Below are 22655 nucleotides of genomic sequence, written 5' to 3' on the forward strand. Positions count from 1 at the left end.
CTGTTATACACTGCAACAACAAAGCCTTTTTAACACCAAAAATTTAAAAAAAAATCGTTCGTTCATAAAATAAAAGACAGGCGCTTACCCCCTCCAGTTGTTATTTCAGCAAGATAATGACTGCAAACAATGTTCAAAGTTGTTAAAAAAAATGCTAACAGAATTCAAGTCTTGAATTTGCCACCCCGATTCCCGTACTTTAATCCGATAGCAAATCTCTGCGGTATCCTGAAGCGGACGAGACTCGACGTTTTAGAAATAATACTGCACACTGCTTGATTAAAAACAGAGTGGGCATTAATACCAACAACAATTCTAATCAACTTAACAGAAGTGTATTAAAAATTACGGTTACGATACAAATACTACTTAACTCGAAAAGACTTGCATCAATTGGTTTGAGATGTTCTTCTACTATATAAAAAGTAATAAAGGAATGAAGAAATCTATTATTTTTCCGTACAATTTTTCCGCAAATGGCTTAAAACTATTTTATGCTCGATCTTTAGCTCCTGCGAGATGCTACGACTACTAACATGACGATCAACTTCAATTATTTCGGCGGCATTTTCGATATTTTCTTTAACATCAAAAATTAACGCTGACAAAACAATACAAGTAAACTACACAAACCGAAGGACAACCATTGAACCAGTTAGCGTTGGTAATTCTGACGTGAATATTGACACCAAAGCGAAATACCAATCTATCATTGCAAAATAAAGTACTTATTTATCGAACGATAATTGCTCCAATCTGGAAATATGGAATTGAGATTTGGGGCACTGCTGCAAAAAGTAATCTAAGTATACTTCAACGAATCCAGTCTAAAATACTTAGGACCTTAACTAATGCACCTTGGTACATACCTAACGCAGATATCCATCGCGACCTTGACATCGATACTATTGATGAAACAATACAAAGCGCTAGCAGAAGACACATAAATAGATTATTAACGCACACAAATCCTATGATGAGAAGACTACCATATAAAGAAAAATCTACCCAAAATCGGCTTAACCGTCAAACACCAACAGATCTTGCAAAATCCATGTAATCAATTGTCAACTAATCGTATATGTCATTGTTAACCACATGTTTTTAAATAATATGTATATATTTCTTCTAATTGAGCTTGGGGGCATTGGCCCTTCAATATCACTCTCATTCCATCGTTTTGTAAATCAAATTACTTATTGTCTAACGACAGGTGTAATATTTTATGGAAGAAATAAAAAAAAAAAACATCAAAAATGCCTGAACGGAATCGCTGAAACCAAAATTGCACGCAATTAACTGCTACACTACTGGCACAATAAACACCATTCACAGTTTCAGCGGCCTAGCTTGGATTTTCGCCTTAATCAAAGAAAAAATGTGAAATGTACCGATTTTTTTGTTGACTTCGTTAACAGCCTGTAATTCACAACTGAATGGAACAAACCAAAAACAGCAAAAGAATTCGTTTTATTGTGAAATGCTATCTTGTTTGGACGAGCTCCTCCTTCTTTTTCTTTGTGCATCTTGATTTTTTCCACGAACATCAAATTGGTTTTTATGAGAAGCTTTTCGATGGCTGAAATATACTCGGAGTTTGCTGGCCGAGTACGACACTAATAGTTCTTCTAGTTTTTCGAGATTGTGGCAACTCAAAGTTGCTAGCTCTCATTACAAATCGGAGATCTTCAGATTTCAAAAAAGATAAAATTTTATTGTCGTCAAACTTGCCGAAACTGCATCAAGGCTTTTACCCTTTCCACTTTAAAAAAAAAAAATGTTTTGTCTGTTTGTAAAGAAATGTATTCCGCTGATCAGCTTACTTTTTACAAAAGTATTATTTGTTTTCAGGTGTGTAGATGATTCTTTTCGTACAAAAGACTTGATCACATCTTTTATAGTACATTTATGTTTTTTATTTTTGTTGCGAGCTACTAAAAAATGCGACCAATCGAAGGAGAAATTTTCTGGCTTTGTTTTCTGCGGGAAACACCTGGGTAATATGGTTTGAACTTGAAATTATAGCAAATGCCTGCGTAAATATGATAGCAATTCTGTATGTACATATCTGAAGTGGATGGCCGTTCATTCATATTATTTTATTATTATTTGATACAACATGAATATTAATATTTCAGCCACTTGAAGAATTGAACACTGAATATAAAAAACTCAGCTAGTTTCTACCACAAAATATTATATATGCACATATATATATTCCCGTAGTTCCTAGGTAGAGCAAAGGGTTTAAATAAATAAGCTAAGAGCCGATTTAATTAAAGCTAAGAATTTGATTTGCCACCAACCGCGACCAGCTTGTAGCTCTCCTGCTTCGACTAGTCGCCTCCACGTGTTAAATGGCCTACCTAATCTACGCCTACTTTGCGGGCTCCAGTCTCAGACTGCTTTTGTGATATGTCCATGTGGTATTCGCAGTGTATGTCCGATCCATTTCCACTCTCGCCGTCGGACTTCGTTAATACCCAGAGATCTGTGGCAACTGTGTACAGTTCTTTTAGGAGGGCTCTCTAGATCGCATCATGGTTGCTATAAAAGGAGATTTTTCTGTTTCCATTTCAAATGTTTCGTAAGAAATTACAAATCTCGAAATTCGTTTCGTGCCGTTGCAAACAATTCTAAACCGTTATTCCGGGATTGACATCCCTAATACATACATTGGTTCATTATATGTTTAACAGTAGTTCATGTACGTTTGCATATACGTACATATTTAACTATGAAAAATTTGCAACCACACAAATGTACAAATAAATCTAGGCATGTACAAGCACAAGCACCACACAAATTGGTAAGCGGATCAACGCTTTTTGTTGCTTTCTGACTTCCGTTGCCGCTCGTAAGATGAGATATTTGTGGCAAACGCCACAGGATTTCGCCTGGTTTGGTGTGAGTGCACACACGCATACCCCTGTATGCACGTGCAACCGCAGCAGCAAGGCAGGAGCTATACAAAACACCCCGCTGCGAACGTTTACAAGCAACACACCAACTCCGGGTCCCGAATCCACGTTCGCTAAAAACTACTGCGCTTGTGTAATAAGTGAGTTAGTTGTTGGTACTCGTATTTACTCAACCAACAAGAAAGGTGAGCATGTAACTAACTACAGATGCATATATACTTGTACGTACGTGTGTGTGCATTTGGAAGAAAAACCTAACGAAGGTGATGAAACGGTACAAAACTATTTGAAGTGTTTTCTCAATATCCCGTGGCGATAATTTTGGGCTATAGGTGCCCTTAAGTTTACTGAATATTGTAATTACTGAGGTTCCTGACATATCTTTTAGTTTTTGACAGGCCTGGGAATATGCACATTCATACGTACGTGCTTACCCATATAAAACGAATGTGTATATAAATGTACACACACAGGTTTAAATGTTATCAAATACATACATATATGGTTATGGCGAATATGGGAAGTACAAATAAGTGCGCACATTTACTCCGTTTCCGAAAGCTTGCTTAGGTGTAGGTACATAAGAAATACATACATACGTGGATATGTATTGTACATAAAAAATGTATGTTACTACCAATAACTTGGCTCGGCCTGCAGTGACACCAGAGGAAAATTTCTGTTTTTCTATTTTGTTCCAATGCTTTACGACACAGCATATTTTTTGTTTTTTCTATCCTGTACAAAAATAAAATAGATAAACGATCCTTGAAAAAAGCATAGATTTAGGGTGGTGAGAAAGTCAGATGAACATGGAACTCTAAGAACTTGGAGCACTATGGAGTCGAGATTCCTTATATACAAAGTAGCAAAAACTAATCAACCAATTTTGTTTCTGCATAACTTTTTTACTAAAAAAACAACAATTAATTTGACCGATGAAAATCTTCTTTACTGCTTGTCTGTTGGTATACTGTAGCAGCCGGGGTTCCCAGGTGCCTAATATGATTGGCGTACGAAACCATTTGCAAAAATTATAAATCTTTTGATACGGTGATTCATTTTGTGCCGCCTTGTACAAATAACAGAGGTTGATTTATGTATCGTTGGTGCACCAGTGCTAATATATACGCGATGATACGTCTAGCACTTTTTGTACCGAATCGTCACGGGAGATGAGAAATGGTGTCTATACATCAATGTGAATCAAAGAAAGGAATGGGTGGGTCGAGGAGAGTCGCCAAAGCGGAGAGTCAAGCCGGATCTTCATCCACTGGTGCACTGGGAAACGCAAACCTAGTTTCGTTCTTAAACTTAAGATAGTGCTGGGTTGGGCTGAAAGTATCTGCCTTTCTTTTGTCTACAATTGGCCGAGATGTCTCAACCTTTTCCGCGCTATAGCGCTGCATTCAAGGAGAAGGTGCATTGGAGTCTCCGCAGAAGCGACAAATGCTAGTGGACCATATCCCAATCCTGTGAAGATAACTGCGCAATCTGCAATGGCCTGTGTGAATGCCCGTGATCATTCTTAGTTTATCCTAGGGAGGGGTATGAGCTTTCGAAACCACTTTTGGTTGTACCCTCCAGTAAGGATTTCGTATTGCGTAGCATCATAGTTTGGTGCCAGTTAACCTCCCTCAGCCTTAGCTCTTCACTCCGAAGCTTCTCCTTGATGATGTGTTGTTTCATATCAAGGAAGGACGCGGGTGTTGTTAATAACGAGACTGCAGCATAAGCATAATTAAAAAATTTATTGAATTCATTGCTCAGGGTAAGCAATGCCAATCTCAAAAAATTTGCAAATAGTATTGAATTCTTTCAGCTTTCATGATGTCAGAGCTTTCCTTGCATACAGAGTTCTTAAAAGCCAATATGTACAAAATCTAAGTCAGAATGGAGGAGCAATCCACAGCACCTTGAATAATATTTGAAATATTGAAAGATATAGACAAAATAGATCGCCGACATTGCAGAGAACCCAATTTGATAATTAAGAATCTAGAATAGTATGAGGCTATGGGGTCATGAAAACGAGTGGAGCATACTCGTAGACCAAAGCCGAAGAAAATTCTTTGAATACGTTAATAATTGATAAATTTAACTAATGCAAAGTGACAGTAAATATTTCAAAGTTTTATAGCAAGAAGTGATTTGATTTGCTGTAAGTTCAAAATTAATTTTATGATTTTTAAAACACATTTTGACTCTATGCAAGTTTAAGTAATTTATGTCGAAAACCCCCTCCCAGAGGGATTAGCTTTAAAATACAAAAAACTCCATGAAAATCGGAGAATTCCGTGCATTCATATGTACATATACGTATGTATGTACTTATAAATGTTTGGGAACTTGAGGGTTATCAGGCACATTTTATTTGTTGGCTTTGTACAATTAAAATCTCAGATATCATCACTTCACTTCACGGCGATTTAAATATTTTTGGTTTCCATTTTAATGCTGACTATGGTTACAGTCGTCGTACAAGTGGCCTTATTTGGAAAATGGACAAATTATGTGACTTTTGCACTACATTGCATTCCCTTTCTCCTGAAATTGAAGCAACGTGCAGCAAGTAAGCTGGTTCTAAATAAAGGGTGGTTAAATTTCAAGGGCCGATGTTGAATGTGAACCACACCTAAACGTCAACGACACCGTTGGACTTCTTTCTTTGGGTTTATATGAAAGAAAAGGTGTATGTCGATAAGCCAGCAACAATTCAAGAGCTAAAGGTTGAGATAATTCGGCACATTAACGGCATAGAACCTCAATTGTGCCTCAGCGTCATTGAAAATTTGGACCCTCGGATGGAGGTGTGCTGCTGAGGCCGCAGCGGCTATTTGGCAGATATTTTGTTCCATACGTAATTGAACCATACCAATATTATCATAATAAAGAGAAATGACAAAAATTTCCTAAAAAAATTGTATTTTATTCAAAATCCGGCTCTTGAAACTTAACCACCCTTTATATGAAATAAAGTATATAATAAACTCACATCGCTAGCCGAAGGCCTTGAGCTGTTAGTGCTAGAAATTAAAATTAAAATTTGCAATCCATTTACTTCTTTAAATAAATAATAGTAATAAAGTAACATTAATTGCACCACTGCAAAGTCATTGTATTTATTTCTGGTTTAAGGTCTGATTTTTGAGACCCGTACACTCTGAAACTTTTCTATTCGACTATTTTCCTCTAGTTCCTTATTAACTTGACTGATTGGTATTCATCTGGAGACAATTTTTCGATTGTCATAATAAAGGATTGAGTATATCTGAAAGCTGTAAGTACCCCTCGCTTTACCATCTTTGAATTGTGCTGACCCAATCTCTTCGTATAGTGCGAGATGTTTGCTAATCAATTTAAAATCTTTAAACTGGAGAAGAATTAATCTCTCTATTACCGCTTTCTTCTGCAGCACACAAATTTACACATCCCTCAATGCTGTCCTGGAATATTGAACTTTTTTTGAGGGATCTAACACGATTTTATTGCTATTTATGCCATTAACGCTCCTATTATAGAGCGTTAAGAGAACTGAACTCAATGTCGAACAAGTCTAAATTTACATAATTATTAAGTTTATAATTAATTTCAATTACATTAATTTATTCTGTAGATATACTTTCTTATAGGAGAATAAATAAAAAATTTAAATCAAATAGATAGGCATATAACCGTTTAATTTGCTCTACATATACTTATGTATGTGTGTATGCACTTATATTTATCTACGCATGTGCTTGCCTTTTAGCGATCTCAAAAACAGTAGCACTTGGCTACCAAAATTTATTAAAATTTACTAACGCTCCAACTCACTGAGAATCAACGCGAACTGTTGCGGGAAAGCAATTAAATTCAAAATGAGTCTAATGAAGTCTTCACTAAAAAGGGCACTAATGCTAAACGGACATGCTTGGATGGCTTTTACTACAACTAGTACAAGTAAAAGGCTTGTTTCTTAAAAAGCCGCACGTTTGATTAACTAAACTTAAACTTAACGGTTTTAGAAAGAGTTTACTTAAGTATCCCATATTAAATATATTCAAACAAAGAAAACTACCATCAAAACCATCAAACTATGCATAAATAATTATACTTACTCGTATATTTACATATACATACAAATGTATGTAGGAAAACGAAAAAGTAAATTATTTTAGTAGCTTTCCAAGCTACTGCAAAGTGAAAAAAAAGTCTCAGTTATATAAATTCTGAGTAATATTTTATTGCATATTGTATAGTGTATGGGAAAACTTATAATTAGAAATGGACATCAAATAAAGTGTGCTCAGATTGGAGGTACCCTTTCCAATAGGGTTTTTTTGACAGATCACGGGGGAGTACTGTCAAACTAAATACATAATTTGTTTCAGTATTCAGTGGCATTTTATCATGGAAAGACTTACGCCTCAACAACATTTACAAATTGTACAACTGTTTACGAAAATCGAAGCTCTGTGAAAAGTGTTTATCGAGCGCTCAGACCCACTAATGGTGTTTAGCGATGAGGCCCATTTTTGGCTTAATGGCTACTTATGTAAATAAGAAAATTTGCCACATTTTGGGATGAAGTGCAACTCGAAGCCATTCAAGAACAGCCACTACATCCATCGAAAACAACCGATTGGTGCGGCCTTAGGGCTGGACGAGGCTGACGTCAGTGTAACAGTGAATGGCGAACGCTATCACGCCATAATAAACGACTTTTTCATGCCGGAATTGAATTCCGTGATCTTCACAACATTTGGTTCTGATAAGACGCCGCTACTTGCCATACAGCCCGTGAAACAACGGATTGGATTTACTGCGTCGTCGTTTCGGTGAACAATTTATCTCTCGTCTCGGACCAGTGGATTGCCCACCAAGATCGTGTAATATCACACCTCTGGACTTTTATTTGTGGGGGTACGTAAAGTCTAAGTGGTTTGTGGATAAACCACCTTCGATTGAGGCATTGGAAGCCAACTTAAGTAAAGTTATTGACGAGATACCGACCGAAGTCCTCCAACGAGTCATTCAAAATTGGTATTTATGGATGGCCGAATTACGGCGCAGTCATAGTCATCACTCCGAAATTCACCACTTTTTTCAAAACATCTCTAAGGCATAAATGGGAAATGAATAAGGGGCTTCCTTCGAGTGGAAGGTATTGGCCAAACCTTGATTTGCGGTATGGGCGAGGTTGCTGCAATTATTGGGTCGATTTGTTACTTGCTTAATACTTTTTCGTTGTTGTTGTAGCAGCATAAACATTCAACATACATGCATGGGGAATGCTGCTGGAGTGACAGTCGTTGGCAGGATATAAATCCGGGTCGTTCCGGTAACGTAGAATCGACTATCATGGGAACGAATACTTTTTCGTCTTCTTGATTGGCGCGATAACCACTTAAGCGATTTTGGCCGAGTTTAACAAAGTCGTTTCTTTTTACTGCTAACTGGTGCCAGTTGGATACACCAAGTGATGTAAAGTCCTTCTCCACCTGAGCTTTTCCACGTAGAGTCGGCCTTTCTCTTCTTCTGCTACTACCAACTGGTACCGAATCGAATATTTTCAGAGCCGGAGCGTTGGTATCCATTCCGACGATATAACCCAGCCAATATAGCCTCTGAATCTTTATTAGCGGTAAAGCTCATACAGCTGATCGTTCCATCGTCAGCGATACTCATCGTTGTTAATGTACAAAAGTTCAAAAATCCTCCGCAGAATCTCTCAAGGGGCGCCTCAACGGATAATGTCATCGGCCAAGCTTCTTCGCATGGGTATGGTGAAGGCCTTATAAAGTGTTAGTTTTGTTCGTCGAGAGAGGACTTTGCCATTCAATTGCCTAGCCTCCAATGCAGCATTTATTGGCAAGGGAGATTCTCTGATGTATTTCAAGGCTGACATTGTTATCGGTGTTAATGCTGGTTCCTAGATGAACGAAGCCTTTTGCAACCTCGAAATCATAACTGTCAATATTAATGTGGGTGCCGATAAGCGAGTACGCCGACTGTTTGTGTGATGACAGGAGGTACTTCGTTTAGTCCTCGTTCACCACCAGATCCATTATCTTTGCTTTTTTATCCAGTTTGGAAAAAGCAGATCTAACAGCGCGGTTGTTCAGGTCGGCATACGCCAACTTATACGCCATCTTATAAAACAATTGCAGCTGAGCGATAAGTTCTGCGGTTCCCACGATTTTTCCCAGCATCAGGTTAAAAAAGTCACACGACAGCGAGTGACGTTGTCTGAAACCTCGTTTTGTATCAAACGGCTCGGAGAGGTCATTTTGCAAAGCCGTATTAGTTTTGCGGGGGTACCAAATTCAGACATTGCGTCAAACAGGCAACTCCTTTTCGTGCTGTCGAATGCTGCTTTAAACTTGACGAAAAGATGGTGTGTGTCGATTCTTCTTTCATGGGATTTTTTCAAGACTTGGCTTATTGCTTAATACTAAGCCTGCGATATTTCCTTCGAAATGAATGCCTTTTTGATAGATGATGTAGAATAAGCTGGTTTTCATAAAAAATTATTAAAATCACTAAGTCAGTGCACCGGTAGGGTGTAATAAATATTCTTTATTATTTTACCAAAAGGTTGTTGAAAGTCAAGTGGAAACAACAAGTGGAAAAGATTGAGAAAAGTATGTGTCTATCACATTCCAAATATGTTTGTATGCATAACTGCGGAGTGACATCGAAAGCGCTAAAGCCAGTAAAGCAGCATATTTTTATTTATTTGGTTATGTCGCTGGTGAACTCACCTTTTCAGAACCGCAAGAAGACCATAAGAAATAGGTCATGAAGCTTTGCTAAATACAGCGATATCTCATTTAGTGCATGCTAGTGCTTAAATATTCATGTTAGTGTGAATGTGCATGCACTTGACCATTGGATTCACTGGTATATTTGTGTGTTGACGAGAATCTTTGCAGTTCTACTCACTACACAAACAGAGTCATATAAGTCAGAACATTAAAGTGGTGTTTTATTTTCAAATAAAAATTATAACCGTGTTCTAAAATTTCTTTATTGCTCTCCAGAAGGTAAGGTAATAAGATTCATCTTGATAACTTGGCTTCTTCAGACGCATGCCTGTTCATCGGCGGCTCTAGCTATGCGCGTAGCTATGTGGATGATATGCATGGCAGACCGCATGCACCGTTGGTAATGCAGTGAGGGGTCGTGAATTCCTTTTACGAGTATTTCATCAAAACAACTGCATAGCTGCAGTTGAGAAACAGATAAAAACCCGACGAGTATCAGTAACTAATAGCCACTGGTCTGTCTTGGTGCTTTTTTATTGCTTCGTCGTGAAGTTACTTCTATGCTTTTGGCATATACTTTTACGGCTAAAATACTAGTATTTGCAACAGATATACATACATATATACATACTTATGTACATATGCTTAGTAAATACATATAACGTATACTTACTATTTACATACATACAGACACTTGCTCAAAAATTCAGCGTTAGCATTTCGAGTTATGCTCTCTATGTCATAGGCTTATGCTCTAAAAATTGAAATAAATTTAAATGTAATGTTGAAATGCATTTCTTAATAAAATATGGCAATAAACCAATAAAGCCACGTGAGATTAGCTTTTGAAATATGACTGCAAGGGGTTGGTAAGACCCAATGTAGGATGTAGTGGAAAAAGTTTACATCTGCCGAATGTAATTTAGGTGCGTATTACACGTTTCGCAAGAGGGTGTTTCCGATTCTTTGGCGGTATCAGGCTTTGTAATATTGCACATAAGGTTCCACCCGGCATAACATGCCAACGATCGCGTACCAGATAGTCAGTATGAGCCAAACACCGCAAAAGTTCTTTAGAAATGGATCATTTATTCATCACTCTGCCGATTTCGATTGCTCGATAAGGACTTCTCTATATTCTTTTATTGACTTGAATTGAGATTTCTCGAAAAACTGGCTTTAAAAGGATCCCAAGATGCTTTTGAAACCGAAAATGGTGTCAGACATAATGACTCTCTGTTGTGAGATTCATTTCATCATTCTTTGAAAAAAAAAATAGTCTTGTTGCTGAATTGAAGTTGTGAATGTAAATTTTGCATTAAAAGGTATTCACCCATATACTTGGGTATTTCCCCAAACTGTGGGTATAAATCATGAATAAGAAAATTTCAAGTAAATTAAAATGCATTTATTTCAGATGGAAAACAGCGAATTTAATCATAATCACTTTAGTTATCAGTATGTGATAAAAGAAATCATATCTCATAGAGTGGAGATGATTCCTATTGAGGTTGAAAGAATGTGAGCAACGCGAGGCATTTTCAATTCAAGTGGATTACAAGTGTCAATTAAACTTCCAAGGCTCCAATTTCTAAAACTTTGAGAGGATTTAATTGGCTTTCAAAACATATGGGACTAGACTTTTCTTCCACAAAGTATTACTTCAAAATGTTATTAAATGAATTGTTTAATTGATTATAAGTAAGCTCTAATATTCTTTCTCTGTAAATTATAAGGAATATTGTATTTTCTACACTAAAACGAAATAAGTAAATTAAAAGTTTAATTTGTTTTTTGTTTGAATTGTTATGCATTAATCTGTGTTTCATAGTCTATAAGCAATACCGCATTTTTAGACTATTAAATGAATAAATAAATAAATATTGGAAAAAGGATTTTACTTTGCACTTAAAAATTTTTCCAAATCAATATGGGGTTGTTCCTAATCAGTCAATCGTTTCTAGCTAAGCAGTTTTTACTCAATACTGTGTTTTGTATTTTGCTGATGGATTTGAAATTAATTGCCTATGCATGGATTTTTCGAAAGCTTCTCTTGGATTTCATTCCGTATTTTTGAGTTCTGAATAAAATCATATTTGTGCCTAACAGCCGATGTGTAGTCACAATTGATGATATGTCTTCGGAGGAGCCTTTCATTGCTTTCTCTGGAGTTCCTCGGGGTATTTGCTTCGTATTTTGTATTTTGAGGCTTTTTATTTTATTTATTATATTTTGTTTTCGCTGAGATGCTTCACCTTTCCTTTTTACAAAGCAATTTTTACTTTATGGAAGAAAAAGTCCATTACCATCAACAAAAAAATCGGCGGTATTTTGCAGACACTTGAACCTTTTACTTTGTTGTATTAAAATTCAATGAGTTATAAAACTGCATACAAAGAAAAATTCTACAAATTTTGGTAAAAAATTTGAAAGTTTTGATGAAATTTTGTACAAAGTTCGAAACTCCGCTTTACACGGTTTTTGTTGTAGTATGAACTATGTTTTTATGAGAAAAAATCGTACTGGTACAAATTAATAATGTTTCAGGGTGAGTTTTTGTAATTCCTTATTCAGTTTTGGACTTTGTGAGGCAAAATTATGCAACATTTTGCGACTCGTACACAATTAAATATTAGAAGTTTGTAAGGTCACGTAAAAGTATTTGGGAGTTTTGAATTCAATTCAATGAATGGCAGAAATAAACTCGAAGGTGCAGTTAAATACTTATATATACATACATACTGATACATACATACATACGAGGAGAACAATTTATTTGTCCAGTTTTACTAATCAAATCTTGCAACCATAATTTTTCCAGATAAAAAATAATTAATTCAGAAAATTTGGTATAATGTCATCACTGAGTCTCTGTATGAAATTGTAAAAGAAATAAGTCCAAATTTCCTTATTATGTTATGAAAAACTCAGGCTGTGCTCATTGCCAAAAATAAAGAGATTATTCGGTCAGAATGGAAGAGTGGGAACAATGATTTTATTGCTTTCGAATTGTTAAAAAATTGGACAATTTCCCAGTTTTTTATGTAATGAATCTAATTATCTAGTTTTATTTAGTTTATTGACTGAAATCTAATATTTATTTTTATTTTCGTTATTACTTCATATGCCCTCATGGACATAAAAAAATATGCGCTTTTGAAAAAATACATACAAGTTTTTGTTTGAGTGATGTAATGTCGATATCTTTTATTCAAAGAGGAAATAGTAATCAATTAATTAAAAAATTAAAAGGTTCTCCCCTTGAGCGCACACCTCTCTTGGCGGCCAAAAGATGAGTGACGGCGAGTGTTCGCCCAAGGGAGGTTCTACTGTCACTGTAAAAATCAAAATTTTGGTTTAGGCAATGAATTTACAAAAAAATTACTGCAGATTAGATTTGATTCAAAAAACAATAAATTATGATTTGATTTTCATAGAATCCGATTTTTAAATCACAGTTACTTTGAAGATCCAAAAAAGTATTCATATACCCAAAAGGAAAATGGCTAATGTAAAAAGGCATTTTTTTGTTGTACACTTCCAATAAATGGGCGACCTTAATGCATGTACATTTGTACCTCCGATACATACATACATACATACATACATACATACATACATGTGTACAAAACTCAGCGGCCACTTGATTGATAATATAGCACACACTTGCCATGTTGCACCAAGTGGAGCGAAGCGAAATAGAGCAGATCCGACCAGATCATGGCACAAGTTTCAAAGTGATGCTCCAAATGCTATGCACACATTTATCAACATATGCATGCATGTATGTATGTGTGTATGCATGTATTAAATGTATGCATGCATTTCCACTGCTTTGTTTGGGTACTGACTGTCCGCCTGAACTGGCTGTGACATTTGGTGGGGAATGTAAAACTCACTGAAGGTCCTCGGCCTGTATGTGTCTAAATATGTACATATGTATGCACAAAGACGTGTGTAGGGCACTACATATGTGTGTGTAGAAATACATATAAAAATGCATGCTTGTATGCTTTGTAGAGTTATCGCTGTTCACAGTTGGATATTTTTGAAATATAGAGCGACAATAAATGTCACGAGAATCATTTAGGAGGAAATACGAGTGACGAGCATGACTTGCCAAATTTATTACTCCATTGAAGAAACACAAACGTTTGAATGATAAACATTTTGATTTACGTTTGCCGCTAAGTCCATCAATCCGTAGCGAGGGTGATACGCCTATGCCTTTGATTGAGCGTCGTTAAACTTGGGACCCGCGCGTTTCTCGTGGCACTTCCTACTTGCCAAGTTTTATAAATTTCAACATTTAAATATTACATACACATACATATGAATGTATGTATGTATCTCTGAATGTAAGTTTGTAGGTACGTAATATAGTATATTAAACAAGAGGATGAATACAAATTGTGAAAAGCAGTGAAAAGCAGTACTGTTTCCGAAATCGTTATTTTAATTACTATTTTTTACCGTTACCAACTGCTCCAATGATGGTCACTAGAACTAGTTAATAATTTGTCAAATCTACACACATACATACACACACATACATATATATAAAAACATATGCATGCATGTTTGGGAAATTTTCATAGAATCTACTATTGGTGTTGCATTCTTACCAGCCGGTGCCTGCAGCAACTTTTTGTGTTATTGTAATGATGTATCGATAGTAGACCTATGGTAATAGCGACTTGTTGTATTGTACTTCAATAACACCACAGAGCCGGGTGGCTCCAGTAGTGGCAAATAAGTGCAGGAAGAGCGAAAGCTTAAAATTGTCTCTCAAAAAAACTCGAGCTCTCTACTTCCGTTAGGTAGTGTAATGGTTGCCTCCAATAATCGTTGCGTCTTGAGTGTTAAAGTGCAAGCGTTTACTCATTTCAAAGTTTTTAGCTCCTAGCAAATTAACACGCATCAATCACAAAAAAGAGCTGAGCGAGCATAAAACGATCACAGCAGGCGTCCGTCGCGCGAGACAAATGGAATAGCTCGAACATCTGGACTATACCGTTGATATCTGCCTAATAACGCACACCTTCACTGACATCCCAAAAAAAAAAATTGTGCTTGTGCAAGAAACAGTGGCGAAAGTAGGCCTGAAGATAAACGTCGGTAAAACCAATACAATACGCCTGCAGGTGGAATGCATACAAAAATTCGAGATTGACGGCACAGAGCTTAAAGAAGTTAACTCCTTTTGTTATCTTGGCAAAATTAGTCTCAAATGGTGGCTCAAAAGAAGATTTTACAAATCGCATAAACAAGCCCAAGTAGGCTTTTGGCCCTCTTAAAAATATCGGATGGTCGTTTATAATAAAAAATGTCTTTTCAAATATCAAGCCAGTTCTACTGCACTACTACTATAAGTTGCTGCCTGCAGACAATGCTTCGCATTTTCTGGCCTAAAGCCTGCGGACCAGCACTTATCCAACTCCAGTACAAGCGGAAGCTCTGAAAAGTAAATGGGGCTGGCCTGGACATGTTCTTAGAGGAGAATCAATTGACATCACACGCACTGTAATTGATTGGAATCCACAAGAAAACCGACGAAGAGGTAGATTCTCGTTGACCTGGAGGACGGGTTTAGAAACGGAGATTGAGAAAACCAACAAAAGCTGGAACGACCAGAAGAAGATTGCTTCTGATAGAGTCGAATGAAGGAAGATTGTTGTGCCCTTTTGCTCCCTCGCGGAACCATAGGAAATTAAATATATGGCAACAGTGCTTGAATGGTAATTAGATTTAGAAGTCCATTTGATACAGAATGGAATATTTTCGGTTATTTTTAACATTAACAAAAAATTGTTTTCAAGTTTTTAGTATAAAATAAACTTTTTAAACAATTTTTTTGAGAGAAAAATATGTTGTTTTGTTCAAACTTTTTTTGTTATATTTGAATAACGCCTGCATTTCTGAAATTACACCAAGTGATTCCCACGTTTTCAAGCATTTGCGAAATTTTTTCGCTGGTACAGAACAGTGAAAACAAGCTGGCCTAGTTATTTTGCTAATAGTTGGGATAGGGTGAACTGGTTGCCCATAGAGAGGGCACACTTGGACAAAAATCAAAAATGCGTTCTTTGTGATATCATTGTAAAGGAGATAAGAAGGTTGGGAAGAAAGGAAGAAGGAGGGGAGATGTGTATTTGGTGAAGACAACTGAGTGATGACTGATTTACTAGCCGCTTCGTAGTACTGATGAAATTCACATCATTTGATACCTGCTAACTATATCAGCAGGCGTACCAAACAGATGAGAGTCAAGATGCTTAAATCTTAATCCTGCCAAAACGAGGCAGTTAAGGAGAAAGTGTTGAGATGATTCCACCTCATTCTCCATGCAACTGACGCAAAAAGGACTCGAAGTAATGCCGAGTCTCACAGCATGTATACCTCGTGACTAATGGAGGGATTCGTTAACCTCAGGAGATCTCTTGAGCGTCTCCGATCGGTTTTGGCCACAAGGATTTCGCGACCTCACAAGTTTGTGTACTTGCCCAGCGTTTGCTGAGTAGACGTGAAGCCCACCGCTACAGGAGCAGACAGCCGGTAGTTAGCAGGACCGCAATCCCCTCCTTTCGCGGGGTAACTACCTCACAGGTTCCCAGTCCAGCCGCTGAACCTTATTAGGATGCAAGTGAAGTCAGGCATTCTCCAACCAGTTTCGAGTGCACCATCAGCAAGCCCAGGGCCCTGGTTGCCGCTTGGCTGTCGGAGTAGATATCAACCTCCGTGACAGATATTACTCAAGGGAGCAGCTCATCAGCTGCTTCCTCAATTACCGCTACCTCTATTAATAGTTAGAGTAGAGGATTTCTTCAGTCACGGATTCGTGAAATTGCGTTCGAAATGAACAAAGGTATTGAACAATATTTCATAATCCTAACGATGCTTAGTTCATCATTGAAATGAAATGATCAACGTGGTCAGCACTTTTTGCTTGACTTAAGATAATAATAATGTGAGTGAAATATCTTGGGTTTTTTTAAATTTATTTTTTTAATTTCGGGAGATAAAATATGCTCTTAAAAATTTTTGTTTTTGAAATTTTTTTTTGGAAAAACAATTTATATTTTTGTAAAAACATTTTTGGGAAAACTTTGTTGTAATTTTTGAAAACACTCCCCTTAGATTTTTATTTAATTTTTTGCATTAATGGGTGAGACCATGGCTCAGTAATACCTCAAAGTTTCATAGGGCGATTACTATAACTTTTCGAGTTAACAAAAATGCAGGAAAGATGAATACTAAGAGCCAGATTCCATTGAAGACCTATACATATACATACTATATGTGAAAAATGTTAGAAAGTTGGCAAGTTGGCAGACGGCAAGCTGAAGACCACAGTTTCAAGTGAAATTTTATCAATGCAATGCAGACAAAAATTTCGTAGTTGTGTAGTTTTTATGATTTCAAATTTATGATAGCATGCATAAATGCAAGTGCATGTAAGGCATTTACATATTCTACTTCACTTTGAAATACATACTCGCATTACATGCATGTAAATATTAATTGCTGCATAAGATATTAAAAATAAATAGAAACTCAATAGCTGGACGTCGGTTAGTTTTCAATTGCAACAAATATGAGTATCACATGAGGGGGATTTTCAATAGTTCGGGATTAATTGCAACCAAGCTGTACAAAGTAGCGGGGCTATACAAATTTTCAAACACGTGCAAACACTGAACTAATTTCGCGTGCAAAGTGCAAATTATAATTGCCATTCTCGGCAAAGTTGGGCTTGCACGTTGGCCCTCCAAAGTCGGGCTGTCAACTTTGGTCGCAAAAGGCGGCTATCCCGTTGGTGTTGTGACGCTTTGCGGCAATCGAAGCGCATGAACTAAGACGGCTGAAAGGTGGGGCAGTGTGCCTGAGAGCGTACACACGCATCAGTTGCCGGGCAAATTAATGTCTTCGTTGCGCTCTGCTTGGTGCACCGCCGCCGAAACAAACTGCTGCCGTATTTCCATTTCCACTTCAGCACAACTGTATAGCGACGTCCGCTATTGCTGATCGGTGCGCTTCCATTGCTAGCGATTGCATTCATACTTTCGGTAGAGAATTTTATTTTGCGTGTTTGAGAATAATTTCATAGACGTTGTGTTGGCATGCAGTTCCACTGTTTATCAGCAATTCATCAAGAAAGCAGCAAGACAAACCAATGCACAGGTTCAGCAAAATTATACAGGGAATATTTAGTTGCCCCATTTCGGAGGCGCAGCATACCTTAATCTAGACGAGAAGATGTGAAAACCCGTGGCTCGAGCATGAGTGCACATACATATTATATATACCAACATACGTATGCATGCATGTATGTCTATAAGTACACACACACATACACGCCTGAATCGGCTAATGGGGCAACGCTGTACACACGTACGTACGTACTGAAGTGCCTAGGCAAAAGCCATCGTTAGCATGAATAAATTGCAGAGAGTACTAACTATTCGATTCCGTTCATTGACATCAAAATGCTCCAAAACATCGAAACTTGGAAAAAATTAATCAAATGAGATAATGCTAATACACATAAACCGCTATGCATGGCATAAAAAAGCTGGCGGTCGCTTCTACATAGAAGTGCATACAAACTCGTACATACTTACTTATCTGAAAAATTGCACTGTTATGATATAGATAAATAAAGATAAAGGTATAGATAAATAAAGAATTTTCAATCAGTATATCTATCTTTAAAAAATGCCATCTTTAAATGAAAAATAAATAAAAAACAGATTTCGATTTAATACCGACGGGTTTGCCTCTTGCTCTCGGAAAGTTGTATTTTTGATCAAAGATCTTAAAGAGCGCTGTTTACCGACGGCCCATCGAAGCTATTGTTTACAATCGTTGGCTTCTTAGAAATCGGTGCCTGCGGAATTGCCACTATCTGAATACTGATTGCCACTATTTTGAATACTGTGGCTTCTTTGAGCCTTTTTTTGGCATTTACAGAAGTGTCGACCACATCTGCGCAGCCGAGCAGAGAAGTGGCGAATAGAAGAGACATTCTTTTGTGAATGGTCACATAAATTGTAAATGTCATCTAAATTGACACTTTGTTAACATTTCTATGGAATTTGATTCACTTTTTATTATTTTGAAATAATTTTTTTTTTAACAAAAATAAAAGAAAGATAGAAGGAAGTTAAGAGATGCATCTAAACTCTTAAATCTGAAGGAATAATTGTATGTGATTTGTTTAAGACACTTGGTTAACAATGTATCACATGATTTCAATGGCGGTCCCAAGCTGTTTAGCTCTGTTGCAATGTATTCCCGCCTTGTTTTTGCTAATGTCTTTGCACAGATCATTTTCCCTAAGTCTTAATGAACCTGCACCAGCTGGACCAGGCACGCAAGTTGTTTTTTATTGCTAAACCCTTTAGGTCATAATAATGAGTCATAATTTTTTTATAATTTTAAATACAAATAGATTAATTCTTTTCATTATTTTATTACTTTCATCGATTAAGAAAAATGTTGTAGAACAATGAGTGATTTAAAACTGTTCACAGTTGATGATCTATCGAGCGATCGACACTCACAATAGCATCGGCAATTGATAATCGCCCAATAGCGAAGTTTTTTGTTTTTCATCCGACTAACTTCTTTATTTGCTCCATTGTGATTTGGACTTCATTAGCTCTCAATAAATTTTTTTACTTTTATTTACGAGAAATTTCTTTTAGAAAATTTAACGTGCTTCTTATTTTCTTTTATGTGCACATATTAAATGAAGCACCCCATAGGAAGACTTATAATTTTTGCAAATGGCGTCATACGTCAATCATATTTGACACTTGCGAACTAGACAGCTGCAGTATAAAAACAGACAAAACAAAGATTTTCATTACTGAAAATGATTTTTTTTTTAGTAATAAATAAAATTAAATAATTAGTAAAAAGTTATTCAAAAAAAAAAATTGAATGAATGACTTTGCACCACCTTGTACATATACATATGTATGTAAGTAGCTGTGTACCTGAATATGTATATCTATTTTTAAGTTTTTCTTACTTTTTATAAATAAAGTAGTGTAAGGAAACCTATAACTATTTATTTATCATAAAAATGTATATTTATGGGAGAATTTTATGCACATATTTATGTAAAAGTATGTAACCAGCGGCTTCGGAAAATTATCTAATATTCAATTTTAGGAATTTTACCAGACTGTTTTTAGCCTAATGGATCTGAAATTGAGTTCTTGCCGCGATCAGAAGCAAAATCAACAAGTGACACTTTAGAACACAATAGAATTATTGGAGGTTTGCACTACGGCCTAAAGGTCTTTTGTATTGTAAGATTCTGATTTCTACTTAATATACGGTGGCCACCGTAACTAAATGGTGTGCGACTAAAAATTTTTTTCATGAAAAAGCTCTTCGTAAAAAAATCGTAACCGTCAATTTTTTACCGTCTCCGAACGGGATATGGTGTTTTTGATGGCTTGTACTTTATACATACATACATATAGGTATATATACTGAAATACTGGGTTTTTGAAATGAATTAATAAATAAATATATCAAGCATTTGAAAAGAAACGGCTGCAACGGTTAGGAACAACTTTCTCATCTTCTTCTTCTTGATGGGCAAAACACCGGCGCCAGTTAGACACACCAAGTAAAGTCAAGTCCTTCTCCACCTGATCTTTCCTACGCAGAGGAGGTCTTCCTCTTTCTCTGCTACCACCAGCTGGTCGAATACTTTCAGAGCCGGAGCGTTTGTACCCTTTCGAAAGACTTGACCCAGCCGCTGGATCTTTATTCGCTGCTCTAAGCCTATGCCGTCGTAAAGTTCATACAGTTCATTGTTCAATCGAATACTATAGTCACCGTGGGCAATGTGTAAAAGTGCAAAAATCGTCCACATAGTTTTTCTCTCAAGCACTCCAAAGGATGCCTCATCGGATGTTATCATCGTCCACGCTTCAGCACCATACGTTAGGATGCGTATGATGAGAGCCTTATAAAAAGTTAGCTTTGATCGTCTGCTTAAAAACTAGTAGAATATATTTGTTGCACGGTGTTAAATTTGAAGTGGCTTTTTCAATTAAGATATGAAGGGGAGAAGTTTTTATATGAGATTTTATTACCCGAATTACGGAAATAAAAGTGGATTTTAGTCAGTTCTAGTTTTACTATGATACTTTACTCTAGCAAGTTTTTTTTACCCATTTTAAAGTTATCTCGTTACAATTCATTAAGTAAATTGACAAATGCACTTACCTATAATAATCATTCTTACAGTAAATGTTTCCGTCTCGCGAGTAACACGATGATTCTCGATCTAATGGTTGCCGACATGCGTAGCATTGCAGGCAATTAATATGCCACCGTTTGTCAACTGCAGAGAGGTAGAAACGATCCTGTAATGAAACAATGCTTGCTATTTATATTACAATAAAATAAATAATAAGAAACACATTAATCGAATGAAGCTTAGAAGGTAGACCTAGGGGAGTTTTAAGGCTTGGAAAATTAAATTTTATCCAAAAAGACCGAGAAGATTTTCTCAACACTTGGCTTGAAGTAAGTTAAATATTTCACCATTTGATTAAGGTGCTGACCCAATGCATGCTTCAGATACTTTGATAATTATCGAACAGACAAATACAAAAAATATTACAAAACTTATATACAGTGGCGAGTGGAACTGGGTAAATGTTTGCCACATTCATGCGATTTTGATTGTTCTAGAATATTTTTTTACAAAAATGTATAACCTCTTCTGTTGGATATGCACTTAGGCCAACTAGGTTTGTAAGATATTCAAATAGTCTTCGTTTTTCTTTATCCCGAACATTGGTACTAATGGACCAATGTGCCACCACGTGAAGCAGCCCCAAACCGCCAAGCTTCACCGTTTGTTTTAGTTTATGCCGCGCAAAGGCTTTTCATGCGTTCGGTGTCAGTAATGCTGCTTCCCATCCGACTGAAAACGGTTAATACAGGTCTCATTGGACATAAAACAACTTTTCCAGTCGTCAGCACTCCAGTGTTGGTACTTTTTCAGAATCTTAACCTCGCTTTCACGTTTTTGTCAGATAATTCTGGCTTTTGTAGCTTGATAGTGGCCTCCAACCCGATTTTTGTCAGCGCTTTGCGTGTCCACTCACTTTTAATCTTTTGTGCGACTTCTTTTGGTGTTTTAGCTACTTGATGAGTCAATAATCGCTCCAGTGCTCGCGCATCTCTGTCCGAAAGTAGATGGGGGCGCCTTTTTGTAACTTTTGGAGTCTTTACCCTCCGTCGTTTAAGAACATTAAGTACAGTTAGATGGCAAATTTCCAAGTGGTGTGCTTTTTCCTTTGATGAGCGATCATTTTCAGTTAATGAAACAATTTCTTCTTCAACCTTTTTTCAATCTTCGTCATTTCGATTAATATAAAAAAAAAAATTCTTTTAATTTGAACAACACTGCAGGTTTGACGACGAAGGTGTAATTAATAATAATAACGGTATTAATAATAAAACGTTACTGACAAATTTGTTCTCGAAGCAATTGAAGTGAAGCATTTAACCTGAAAATTGGATAACCTTATTTCGAAAAATGTCCCTACTGCAATCAAAAAAACATCAATGTGGCAAACATTTACCCAGTTCTGCCCGCCACTGTACGTATAAGGGTTGATTAGAATACAGTAAAATGTTACAAAACTCATATACGATGTATAAGGGTTGATGTAGTATGCAGTCAAAGGTCAAGAGGTTTCATTTCTGCGTGCAATTTGATCTTGCAAGAAGGTAGTCCAACATCTTTACACAAAATTCGTCACTAAGAGATTCCCTCAGTCAAGCTGCACTGAAAGCCCTTGCTAACCTACGCTGCTCTTTGAAATTTGTCGGTGAATGTAAGACAAAACTGAACAGTGTGGCAAAACACAACAAAGTTTGTCTTGTTTGAGTGCCTGGACATTGTGGTAGTGCAGGGAACGAGTTGGCTGACAAACTGGCTAATGAA

The 22655-nt window shown here is 36.7% G+C and overlaps 1 protein-coding gene across 2 annotated transcripts in view; it reads right to left on the reverse strand.

Moving 5' to 3' along the window:
* LOC128866935 (protein apterous) overlaps window positions 1-22655 on the reverse strand; it is a 94519-nt gene that overhangs the window by 37383 nt on the left and 34481 nt on the right. For both annotated transcript variants that reach the window (XM_054107989.1, XM_054107988.1), the window contains one exon: window positions 20921-21060. In XM_054107989.1, coding sequence (XP_053963964.1) covers window positions 20921-21060 — 140 coding nt within the window. The remainder of the gene's footprint in view (window positions 1-20920; window positions 21061-22655) is intronic.

This window comes from Anastrepha ludens, chromosome 6 (genome assembly GCF_028408465.1).
Source record: "Anastrepha ludens isolate Willacy chromosome 6, idAnaLude1.1, whole genome shotgun sequence".
Lineage (NCBI taxonomy): Eukaryota > Metazoa > Arthropoda > Insecta > Diptera > Tephritidae > Anastrepha > Anastrepha ludens.